Source organism: Falco cherrug, chromosome 9, assembly GCF_023634085.1.
Source record: "Falco cherrug isolate bFalChe1 chromosome 9, bFalChe1.pri, whole genome shotgun sequence".
NCBI lineage: Eukaryota > Metazoa > Chordata > Aves > Falconiformes > Falconidae > Falco > Falco cherrug.
This window is the reverse complement of record NC_073705.1, coordinates 10356060-10368995: the sequence shown is the minus strand read 5'-3', so window position 1 is coordinate 10368995 and position 12936 is coordinate 10356060. Positions and strand designations below refer to the sequence as shown.

General features: G+C 51.3%; 1 protein-coding gene across 4 annotated transcripts in view; it reads right to left on the bottom strand.

Annotated features, from left to right (window-relative positions):
* Positions 1-6415: 6415 nt before the first annotated feature.
* NACC2 (NACC family member 2) overlaps positions 6416-12936 on the bottom strand; it is a 61663-nt gene continuing 55142 nt past the window's right edge. For all 4 annotated transcript variants that reach the window (XM_055720061.1, XM_027809505.2, XM_005442022.4 and 1 more), the window contains exon 6: positions 6416-11448. In XM_055720061.1, the coding sequence (XP_055576036.1) occupies positions 10949-11448 (500 nt within the window). In that variant the 3' untranslated portion in view covers positions 6416-10948. The remainder of the gene's footprint in view (positions 11449-12936) is intronic.

Below are 12936 nucleotides of genomic sequence, written 5' to 3'. Positions count from 1 at the left end.
TTTGCAACGATATTGGATTTACTGCCACTATAAAAGATCATTGATGCACCGAACTCTGGGTTATATTTGACCGGTTTTTCAACAAAAGGCAGCCGGCTAGGTCGCCAAGCCTCCCCCGTGCCTGGCTCAGCCCTTGCCGTTAGAAAGGGGCTGGGAGGGGATGCTCTGACCCCTGTTAAGGTGTTAACTTTAAATACCCCAGCGCTTCAGGTGAGCAGCCCTCTCCCGTGCCGGGGCAGCTCGCTGGTGGGGTGGGGGGATGCAGCACCCTGGGGTGCCACCTGCCCATCACCTCTTCCCACCCCAGGCAGCGCTGGGGGGCCCCAAAGCTCCCCAGTACCAGTGAGCAGAGGTTCCCAGCTCTGGTGTCTTTGATGGCTCCTGATCAGCTCCAACCTCCCTCCTGTGTGCTCCTGCTCACCATTAAAAGAAAAATCCCTGCAGAAAATCACTTAATCAGGGTAGGGATGTTTTGGCTGTGATTTGTGTCTAAATCAGGAGAAAAAGCATAAAAGCTGCCTTGACTGAAGAACATAGTTGTGCATTTTAATCTCTTATAACTTACTTTTATGATGTAATTCTGAATTATGTTATTGCATTTGTATTTAGAGAGCACACCAGATGGTGCATGCAGTAACACTTTAAATTAGGGTTTCCCAAATACACATTAAATTTAGATTTAATAAGACAGTTATCACATGGGAATTAAATACCAATTGATTATTTATAAAATATCACAGCTCAGCAAAGTGTGCAACACAGCCGTCTTCTCGTACCGCAGCTGACGCAGGGGAAACGCACCTTTAGGGAGCAACTGGGGGTACTGCCCCAGCTCCTGCTGGGCACCAATGGCCACTGGCCTCCCTGGCTCCTTGCCGACCTTTTTCTGCAGTGGAGGATGGACACGGAGGGAGAGGCACTTCCATCCTCCCCATGGCCAGGCCAGCGCCCTGGCGTGCTGTTTGTCCCCAGCATCACCCACATCGGAGCAGTGACTCCCAGTCCTGTGGCCGGAGGAGGGCTGTGGCTCAGCTGGTGGTCGCCAGCATCACCCCTGGGTACACAAAATCATGCCCCTGAAGACACTTCCAGCCACATGAACCCATGCACGTCCCATCGGCCCTGCACAGCCATGCCCACCGCCTGCAGCCCCGCACCCTGCACACATCACTCTCGGGCAGGGAGATCCCCTGCAGAGGGTCCCGTTGGCACAAGGGTCTCTGGGGACATGGGGCAGCTCTGTTGGGGGTGCTGTGATGCAGGGACCCAGCCCTATCTTGTGCGGGTCAGCAACCACAGATCACTTACTGCTCAAGTGTCTCCGTTCCGTGAAAACATTTAAGATCCTTTGTTGCCACTGATTTATTTTTTTATTATTATTATTATTATTCAGAACCGCAATATGCTGCTCATATACTCTGAGTAATTTACTTTTCTAATCAAATTGATTTCCATTCAAATGAATTCTCTTGTCCATCTCTATTCCAGTAATGTTATTTTAAGCATAAGCTGTGTCTTGGTACAAATGTATAATCAAACGGGTAGATGCAGAGGGCATTGTGGTACTTTATGGTGAATCAAATAGAAGTGAAATTATAGAAGCTTTTACGTGCAATAATTTATGTATTGTAACTTCTGGTTGGGCCCAGTGAGTGAGATTACATTCCCCTCCTGGATTTATCTGTCCTCTTGGTTTGTGGCTCGGCATTTCTTCTTTTTTCTTTTTTTTTTTTCCTTTTGTCCTTGCATTGAATTAGACCAATCTAATTCCTCTCCTAGAGGGAGCACAGCCCCAGGGGGATGAGAGCTGGGTGAGGGCTGCCAGTCCCATGGGATTCTGCCCAAACCCGGCAAGGACCAGACCCCATCACCAAGGATTTGGGGTACGACTCTGCTGTCATTGCCCCCACCCCAGCCACAGCGCAGACAGCATCAGCCGGGGCCAAAAATCAAGTGCCTGGCTCACTTGGCTGCCTTCCTGCAATGCATCCCTCTGTTCGCTGCTCAGGGAGCGGCCACGCGTTAATTACCTCCATGCTGGTGGCAGCTTTCCTGCAGGAACATGTTAATTGCCGCCGCGCTGCTGCCACCGTCACTGGCTGTTGCCATCCCACCACAACCCCAAGGACGTGGCCAGCTGCCACGCATGAGCTGGCCAACCCATCCCCGCCACCTCCCACCATCCCTTCGCCACACACGGGGCGTTATCATTACTATTTTTATTCTTACTCTTTAGCTACCCTACAAGAACACTCCAAAGACCCCGCCTGCAGCCCTGCGTGGCGGGTGGTGATTTATGTGCCGGTGGCAATCTTAATTCAGCGCCGGCGTGCCCAAGTCAGCACCGCAGAGCAAGGCGGGCATGGCAGTGTGCGTCGGGAATGATGCAGTTCCTACCCTTCACCCTTTATTTGTATTTTCTGTCCTGCACGATATATATCAGCCATCGCCAGTGCTGGAGTGCTGCTCCACAGTCTATTATAAAATGGCTTGGTGCAAAAGATGCATATAAATAAGAGAAGCCGTGAAGTGTTGCTCAGCCGCTGGTGCAGGCAGCGCTTGCTGTGGTGATTTATAGCATCTGCTCGATGGGCCTCTCTGACATCAACCTCACACTTCATTCACATGTACGGAGTTAGGGAGAGGGAGCGCCCGGGGGCACGCACCCTCCCTGCTATTCCCCCCGCACCGCCCTCTGGGCTGGCAGTCTCGGGGAAAGGGAGGTGAGCCGGGATCGATCCAGCCATGCCCAGCGTTTTGGCTCTGGCCAACTGCAGCTCATGCTCTCTCCTCTTCCCCACGGGGCTGAGAGCGGAGCCGGTGCTGGGCTCACACGGGAGCTCAGTGTTGGGAGAGCAGCACGGAGCTGCAGTACTGCAGCCTCCAGTGTCTGCTGGCTGCCCTCAGGCATCCCCCGGCTGCAAAGGCAAGGGTCAACACCACCTGCAATGACCAACACCTTCTGCAATGACCAACACCTTCTGCAATGACCAAACACCTTCTGCAATGACCAACACCTTCTACAATAACCAAACACCTTCTGCAATGACCAATGCCTTCTGCAGTGGCCAATGCCTTCTGCAGTAGCCAATGCCATCTGCAATGGCCAAGGCCTTCTGCAATGGCCAGTGTCTTCCGCAATGGCCAATGCCTTCCACAACGACCAATGCCTTCTGCAATGACCGACACCTTTGTAATGGCCAATGCCTTCTGTAATGGCCAACACCATCTGCAATGACCAGTGCCATCTGCAACCGCCAACACCTTCTGCAATGGCCAATGCCATCTGCAATGTTCAACACCTTCTTGCAATGGCCAACGCCTTCTCTAATGGCCAACACGATCTGCAATGACCATCGCTGCCTTCAATGGCCAACACCTTTTGCACCAGCCAACACAGGTGTGTCTGCCTGGGGCCATGATGCTCCCTGACCCTCCTAGACATGGTCCTCGCCAGCTGCCTTCCAAGGCTTCCTGCTTTCCCCTACCTACATCTCATGTTTTGGGACTCTTCCAGGCACCTGGGAACAAATTCCTGGTCCTTTCATGTTTGCAGCCAGGCAGCCTCACCTTCTCTGCCACGGTGGGTGACGAGCTCCCCTTCACTCTCCTGGGTACATCATCAGGAGCCAGTGCAGAGCAGTGCTGGAAAAGATAAACTATAAAAAAATCAAAAAGCAGCCTAAATCTGCAGCCCAGTAGGGACTGCAGCAAGTGGAACAGCTTTCACTCAATTTGGGCTTTTTTTCCTGGAGAAGGAGGGAGCTGCTGGATGTGTTTTCCCCCTGGCCACGCAGGACAGGGTGGTATCCCTGCTGTACGCAGGCTGGTGGTCCCTGACCCCAACACCCACCTGGCTATGTCCCTGGAGGCCTATGGTGGGGACAACCTGCACCCAGGGCAGCCCTGTAACACCCCAGGGGCCAAAAATCAGCGGGGTGGAGGTGAAAAGCCAAATTCAGGGAGCCTGAGTGGGTGCAGCGCTCCGGCATCTCTCCCTCTGGAGCAGATCCTGAGAAAATCAAGACAGGTCGAGTCTTTGAAACTTTGAAAAAAAGCTGCCTCCCCGAAATCAGCTGTGAGTCAATACAGCATCAACAAATCGTCATTTTTTAACGCCCGGGGGAAGAGTGCACCCATGGGTACACCTATCACTGTGCACCCACCACCCTGCGGCTCAGCCTCCTGCCTCTCCTGCCGGACCCACCACCTCGTGCTGGGCAGAGGGAGCCCAGCTGTTTTATAATAATAGCAATAAAAATAATAACATTAATGTGAAGAGGAAACCTTTCTCCATCTGTCCCGTGTTTGCTCCACTCCCCGTGCCAGCCCTTCCCGGCTGCCGCAGTGCGAGGCACGTTACAGCGCGGTCCTGCCCCCCCTGCCCCCCTGCACACTTTCCCTCTGCACATTTCTACAGCAACGTCGTTTACTTGGTTAAATAACTCATTTATCTTTTTATACTCTCTGCAGATCATAATACACCCACTCTGACAATACCGCACACCAAAGACCTAATTTTAGAAATGGTGTTTATAAGTAATCAGTTTGAAATACTGGAGCGGTCGTATGATGGTGGTTGTTGGTTTTTTTTTTTTCTGAAATACTGACGTTTGCAAGAAAGCTGCTCATAAGGAAAATTCTGATTATAACAACTCATTTAGAATAAATCAGTTTGAAATGGTTTATATAACACAGCGGTATGTGCCGTACATGAGCATCCAAGTTTCTGTGTTTTTCCTTTCAGTAAGATGAGATTAAATGAAACCCCAAATGCAAGTGGTTTTGGGCACTTTTCTTTTTTCTTTTTTTTTTTTTTTTTTGCTAGGCAGAGGAAATGCAGCTTCTCAGCAATTTTATGGCCAATTGGGTTGGGAGAAAAAAAAAAAGACCAAAATTACGGAAAACAGAATTACCACCCTTGTAGCCCACCCTGCTCCTGCCCGCCCCAGCACCCTCAGCCCACCCATCCTGCTGGGGGGTCCCCTACCCCACCCGCCCTGCAAGGGCATCTCAGGCTCCTGGGCTTTGCAACCTTTTCGCTCCTCCTCATCCTAAAACATCAAACCCTGCAACACCCCCATCCCTGGGCACAGCCTGAGCCAGGAGGTCTAGGATAGGGCTTGGACTTGCTGGTGCTCTCCCACAGCCTCACCACCGCAGCGTCTCTCCAGCCATGCCGGTACCTCACCCACCGGTGGCAGGGATGGTGGGCGCAGCCACCAATGCTGCATCTCATGGAGCGTCCTCACCCTGCTCCAGGGCTGCTCTCCAGCCACCTACGGACCTGGCAAACCTGTCCCACGTGCCATGGGCTGGTGCTGGCTCCCCCCCAGGCAGCAGGGCACCGTCAGCAGTGCTCATCCACCAGCCCCTACGTTTGGATGTTCTCCCTTGGCGAAGAGGCAGAAAGCGCTCGGTGGAGCAGGGACACAGTGGGTTTTGGCTGATGCTGCATCCTCCGGCCTCGGCTGTGCGCTCCCCGCGTGATTCGGGGGGCTGCGAATTCACATTTCAAACATCATCATAAATAAAGCGAGAGTGGGAGGGTTGAAGCCTGTGATGTCTCCAGGAAATAAAGCTGAAAGATGCCCAAGGCAGCTCAGGAGAGGTGGGGGGAGAGCCCAGGGCAAGGCAGGGAAGCCCCAAACCCCTTGAATTTGAGCAAACCCCCTTCAGCTGGCCAAGGCTGGGGTTTGGTTCACAGCTCCAGGTGGAGCCGGGTCCCTCGGAGCAGCCCCAGGATGGGGAGCCCCTCCAGATCCTATTGAACACCACTTGTGATTAACAACAGCCACAACCCAGAAAGAAAGAAAACTGAGCAAGTGAAAGCTTTTAATTGTAATTTACTTTATTATTTTGTAAATGTGAATTTTACAAAGCGTTTTACAATTAATGATCACATTGGGTTTTTGTTTTTTTTTTTTTTTAATATGTATTTTTTTCTTCATATGAAAACAGCTATGAGCACAGTTCCAACTCGGGGGTCTTAATCTTTTCTCTTTTTTCTTAGCTACTGATATATTGTGTCAGCCATGGCTACAAAATAACAGTCTTAACTATACAGAGTAAGAGCACATAAATACTAGTGAATAATGCACGGTAAAAAAAAAAAAAAAAAAAAGAAAAAAAAAAAGAAGCTAGCATCGTTCGTGGCTGAGACAGTTGAGGAACATAATTCAGTGGTACTGTGAGATTTCCTTACAGCACAGAAAGTATTTTTAACAGTCATGAATTACAGTACTACTTAATACCCTATGAAGACGCTTTAAAAACAACCTTGTACTTTAAGTCCTTTTTTTTCCCAAACATTCTGTCCAAAGGATTAATGTTCTATTTGAATCAAGTGCCATCCAAATTTTCAAGTCAAAAATATTTATACATTTATACTCAGTTGTTTTTTATTTATTTATAATTTCTTTTTTTTTTTTTTCTTTTTTTTTTTTCTTTTTTTTCTGTCTGCTAAAAATAGTATTGCAAGTTTTGGCTTTTACCTTGACGTAAAAATCACAATTTTGTGTGCAAAATGCTTAACAGTGGAAGAAACTCATAGGAGGAGTTGAGGGGTTTCCAATGTGAGTGCGTTAGACGTCAGCCCCCCCGTGGGCCAGCGGGGCTGGGGGGACCCCCGCTCGCCTCCCACCCCCCCTCCCTGTGCTCGGGGCTCGCTTGCTCACAGCACGACCGATTCAGGGAGCAGGAGCAACATGAACAGCAGTTGAAGCCCGAGATGGCTGGGGACTGGGAATGTGGCAGTGGGGATCTACTGTCAGGCAGGGGGCCGGGGTTTGGCCCCGTTGCCCAGTGGCCCTTCCCTACTGGTGGCGAGCTATTTCCAGAAAAACAAGCGATCTGAGCAAAACCCTGGTGGCGAAGGGCTCGGTTTTTTAGGATGCTCTGCTCCCTCAAACACCGGTTCAGCCCTGGGCAATTCCAGTTTTGGGGGGCCGGGGCGGGTTGAACCCCTCGCCCAGCCAGAGGAGGGGAGCCCCAGTGTGTGCCACCCGCGGCCAGGCTCCCCACCACCGACCCTGCACCCCCCAGTCCCCCCGGGTGGGCTCTCTAGGGTGAAACCACAGTTAGAAGAATTAAACGATCAAGGTGGCAAAAAGGACCCCGCTCCCCATCTTCTGGCACCGCCGGCACCATCCCTCCTCCCAAACCCCCTCCGCGGGCAGCTCCCGCCCGCGCCGGCATCACCGCCACCGAACCAGCACGGGAACGTCACCGGGGCTTGGCTTTGGGGGGGGGCTCACCGCGACCCCTGGCCAAAGCTGGACCCGCGGCACTGGGGAGCGGCAGAAGGTCATGCAGCCCTTCTGCAAAGCAGCAGCTCTGGGGACAGCGGTGCTAATTGGTGCTAACGAGGAGGAGAGGGGCTGGCTTCTACACTATATGGCAGCTGCAGGTAACTTGTATGCTTACACTCCATTTTCTTTAAAGGTGCTTGGTATAATTTTAGATATATAATATACATGTAATATTGCTAATAGTCAAGCATAAGAATAAAGGTGCAGACATACCATAAATACTGATGCTTTGATTTTACACTGTCAGACCTAGATGAATGCAGTTTCCTATTCACATTATAAAGCAGCCCCAAATTCTATAATTTAAAATAGTGTCGTAAACAAAGAGGAGGAAGGAGTCGGTTATGATCTGATCTTCTTAATCTGTTTTCCTTGGAAAAAATGATCAAAAAATTCTAAGGCACTCAGGAAAGCCGCATACAATCGATGGACTGCTCTGTTCTCACCTTACATTCAGTATTTGAAAGGGGTTACTTTTTTTGTTGGTTTTTTTTTTTTTTTTTCCCCGGAAGAATACAATCATCACCATATAACATTTTCAAACATATCATTAATCCTCCACACACAGGAAACATTAGTGCAAAATGCTTGCCCTCATCTACCAGATAAGGAAAAACCCAACGCCCTTCACATTTTAGAAGTTTGCCTTCCTAGTAATAATAATTAATTAAACAAACAAACCCAAATAAAAAAAAAAAAAGGAAAGAAAAAAAAAAGAAAGAAAAAACCCCCAAAATATACAGGAAGTTGTGCTAGGTATAAAAATATATATTTTCACTGTGCAACTTGACTCTCTCCAGACTCTCTGTCCTAAGCCATTCAAGTACTGCTGCTGCTGCCCCCCCCGGCCTGGCAGGGCCGTCTGTCTGGGTGCGGGTTTGGTCCAAATTCATCCCTACAGCCAACATCAAATCCCGGCGGGAGGGCTCGGCACGCTCACCAAACCCCAGCAAGCGCCAAAAAGGAGGAGGAATCCTTTGTGATATCTTTTATTATATATATATACACACATACATATATATATATATAATATGCGCACAGACACACACAGAAGGGACAACTTTTGATCTCCGACACCCAGATCCGCTCCCAGCTTGCCTCAAAGTTTGGGCAACCCCAAAGTTTTGGGGAGGCAACAGGGGGCTGGGGGGGTCCTCAGCCAAAACTGACCCCCTGAGCCCCACCAATCCAGCCAAGCTGCCCAAGAGCTGGTCCCCCAGCAGCTGCTCCCAGGGGGATGGGGACAGCCCCAGGGCCAAGGAACCGGACTGCTCCTTCTCCTTGGGGGTGGCTGGGGAAGAAGCCCACCCCAAGCTCAGCCCTGTGGTCCCTGGTACATCCCCTGCTCACACTTCTCCTCTGGCCATATGCCCCCCAGCACAGCAAGCACTGCCGGGCATCACCGCACAGAAGGAGCATTCTCCCGCGGTGCTGCCGGGCTGGGAAGAAGCGGCACCAGCTCCAGGCTTCACCAAGAGCATGAGTTTTGTTTGCTGATCTGGGTAAAGTGCAAATAGAGCCGCCGGCTGCGCTCGTCCCCACTACTCCAAAGCATCGCACACCTCCGCACCAGCTCATCATGCCACCACCCACGCCAGCCCCATGCCACCGCTGCCAGCAGTGCACCCGTTCCGGGGCACCGTAGTCCGCCCAAGACAAGCTGTGCAAGATGTGAGGCAGAAACCACCCCATCATCAATTTTATTTTTTTTTCTCAGGGCAAGGAGCAGTGGAACAGGTGAAGTGCCAGGCAGCTTTGTTACTCCAATGCGAAAAACTGCTTCAAGTATCAAAGAAAACAAAACAGCCAAAAGTTGGGTTATCCTCTCCCCGCTCTCCCTTTCCCAGTGGAAATACAAAGAAGGAAGAAAACCCTGAGCAAAAAGCACTGTCTGGATTCAGGAACCAAAGCAGGAAAGAAGAGCACAGCCACAGTAGCCTTCAAAAGTGACTCTGTGCACCTTGCACTTGTTCATAGTCCCAAACGTGTTAAAGAACAAGCTGCAAATATTAAAGCAGGCCCTTCAGTCACAGTAAAATCAATAATTAAAAAAGAAAAGGAAAGAAAAAAGCCATACGCGGCTTTCACGCACTGTCCCCATCCCTTGGGGACACCCCGGCCTCAGCATCCCGGTGGGTGCCCAGCATCCCCCTGCAGCCAGGGCGAAGCTGCAGCCCAGCGCCCTGTGAGGGCCTGGTCAGCGGGAAGGATCACGGTTACGGCGGGGGATCCCTGAAAGCCAACACAGCCTGGGGACATCAGCTTTCAACAACAACAACAGACAAATAACTCAACATTGGGCTTTTCCCCAAAAGGGCCTGTCTGGAGGATGAGCAAGGGGAGAAATGCTTCCTCCTCCCCAAAACCTCTTCACAGAAGGGCACAAAACTAATATTTTTTTTTTCCTTAGTTTTTTTGCATCCAATAGACTCCAAATTAATAAAAAGTGAGAGGCTGGTTGGCCGGGGGAGGAGGGGAGGGTGCAGCAGGTGAGCCCCACGCGCTGGTGGTTGCCCCACGCTCCAGTGCGGATGCTGCTGGGAGCCACCACCAAGAGCTCCCAGTTCCATGCCCTTTGGAGCAGGAACAATGTGCTTTCCATGCTCAGATTCCTCTGCAAAGCCCTTCGCCGGCGGCTGAGGGGGGGAGGTGGCCCCAGGACTTGGCCCGCCTGCCCGCACACCCTGCTGCCGTGGGGTGCAGTGGGGTGCACGAGCCCGTTCACCCAACAAGCGGGTGACATGAAGGTGCAAGCAAGGAGAAACAAATGAAAAGGAGGAGCTGGGAGGGAGAGAGAGAGAAACCAAACCCCAAACCCAGCCGTATTGGGAAAAAACCCGACAACAACCACAACACCGGCCAGGGTCTCCACCTGCATCCCACGCAGTCCTTCCAACACGTGCAAGCCTGAACTCCCGCGGAACCATCCCTGCTCCCAGGAACTGGATAAAACTCCCCGAGACAACGGCACCAAGTCCCCGCCAGCCTCCGGCCGTGGCTGGGCACCGCAGCACCCTGCCCTGCAGCACCCTGCCCGCCAGCACCCACGGCGAGGGGCTCCCTCCGACACCAGAAGCCTTTAACGATTTCCCCCACCCTGTCCCACTTGGCTAGAGCCCTCCTGCTAGAGACAAACATCACCAGTCACAGCACTTGTACCCTAACACACCTTGCTTTCCTGTTAAGTGACGGTAAAACTTTCTTTAGAGGACAAGGTTAACGATGGCTTTAGTTCTGAGCTGAGTAATGGATGGGGTGGTGATGACGGGGGGGTGGTGGTGGTTGGGGGGGTGGCTAGCTTTTCTCCTCCCCTTCTTAAAATAAAATAAAATAAAAAAAAAGGAAAAAAGAAAGAAAAAGCTACAATCTTATAGACTAACCTCAGGAATATCAAAAAAGGAGCCCAATATTTTTTTTTAAGTAGGTCACCACAGACCTAGTCGTTTACAGTATAACGAATGCGATTATTTCCTTCATAAATTTTAAATACAAGCAGAATAAAAATCACATTTTTTTCAGGCAACAGTAGCAGTTCAGTAGGTAAGTGGCTTGATCACATTTTTTGTTTTGTATTAGTAATGCATGCAAGCAGCTTTAGTATTACAGATCCCTTATAGGTCATGAAATGTTTGCTCTCTTTATAAAGTCCCTCCGTAAGTACCATCTTGTCTTCTCACGGGAGTTTCAGGCCGGCTGGAGGAACCCGAACCTTGTTCAAAAGGTTGCGGAGTGCTTTGGGTATCCGATGCCATAGCATCTGTGGCAGCTGCCTCCTGTATCACAGAGCCAGCCCCTTCGGCATCCTCGCTCTGTTCAAAGGACTGGTTGGATCCATTGCTTAGCTCTACGTTCACCGTGTTAGTTCTCAAGGCTACTATAGTTCCTGAATCGCTCCTCCTTTCTGCATAGATTCGCTGCTCAAAGACCTGAGCAGTGTTGGGCTGGAATTCAGGATCCAGGGGGACACTGTTTGTGGTGGAGCCCATGACTGTGCGGTACATCTCCATCCCTTCTGGCAGCATGGACTTAATCTTCGGCAGCCAGCGTTTGCGGACCCGGCGGGCGTTGGTGCACATATCGGCTGCTATAACATTCATCTCGCTTTCCTTAAAGCTCGGGGCAAAATTCTGACAATACACTGCAAAGACAGGGATACACAGAGCTGAGGATTCAGAGAAAGCAATACGAAAGCAGCACAAGGTGATCAGAGCCGCTGCCCCATCCTAGAGACCTGCCACGAGGCTTACGGTGGGCAAGTGCCACGGAGCGCACGCTCACCCACGGACCAGCGCTCTCGCAAGGAGAGACTTACAGGCAAGGACTCCTCGGCTTGAAATAGAGACAATCAAGAAGGGATAAAAGCAGAAGGCATAAAAATCCGGAGTGGTGTGGGGAAGGGGGCTGGAGAAGGACCACTTGCTCCCCGGGGACCTGGTGAGTCCCAGAGGACCAGGCTCCTGCCTGCAGGATGCAGCCTCCAGCCGGAGCATGGCACCCCCGGCCGCAACATGCTGGGATGGCCAAAAGCAGAGATGGACACAGAAAAGGTCAACACAAACTCCTCAACAGTAGATCCATCAAGGGCTCTTAAAACCACGGTGGTGCAGGCACAGCTGCGGGGCTGGAAAATGTCAGAGCGGCTCCTGACCGAGCAGAGGAGACCACCCAAAGGACTGTCCCTCTGCCTGTCCCCCACCTCCTGCCGGCCACTGCAGAGCCACCCGGCGCTGCATGGACCGCTCCAGCATCCCTCCACCAGCCCAGCAGCTGGCACGTACCCTGCCGGAGCCCAGCAACACCTCGGCTGCAGCCCTGCTCCTCCGTGGGGGCCAAGCACCTGATGGTACAGAGCAACGTTCGAGGAACTGCCACGGTGAATAATGATCAACTAAAGCTTGTGGGCAGGGGGAAGGTCAGGCAGTGAGAAGTCATCTTACGCCCTGACACACGGCACCACATCGTAGGCACTGTCCCGAAACAGCGATGCCTTTCTGACCTCTGAAGGTATCTGCAAACCTTAGCAAGGACCACGGCTGGAAGGTCCAGAGCCAGGGCTCTCCAGGGCAAAGCTGCTAACAGGAAGGCTGTTTCAGGAGAGCACAGGCTATGGGTAAGCACCACCAGCACACTTCAGTGGTTTTGTCTTTCTGTATTGGACATCTGGCATCTTAGCCTTTCTCTCCACGTGCTACAGATCTCAGAGGGTGGCTGGAAGGCCCCCAGAGTTCAGCAGCGCAGCAACAATTAGGGAGAGGAAAGGTTTATCTTCCCAATCTTCAAAATAAAATAAAAATGCTTAGAGTTTCATTTCCAGCACGGTAATATTTACATAAAGATTTACTATCCCGAATCCAGTGGGGGTGAGAGAGCACATATTGCTTTTCCACTGTACATCAAGCCAATGGTAAATGGGCTTCGCTGCACTAACCCGTCAGGGTTTCCTCCACCACCCAGGTCCTCACTCTCCACCTTTTGTCTCACAACAGCTCTTCGTATTCAGGGGTGACTGCAAGAGCCAACTATTTAACTGTTTGTTTCTGCTGCCTGCTGTCAATAATTAAACTACCTTGATGGAAGTAACAACCCCCTCCTTTTCTTGCATTAACACCAGGCACCGGGTACAAAG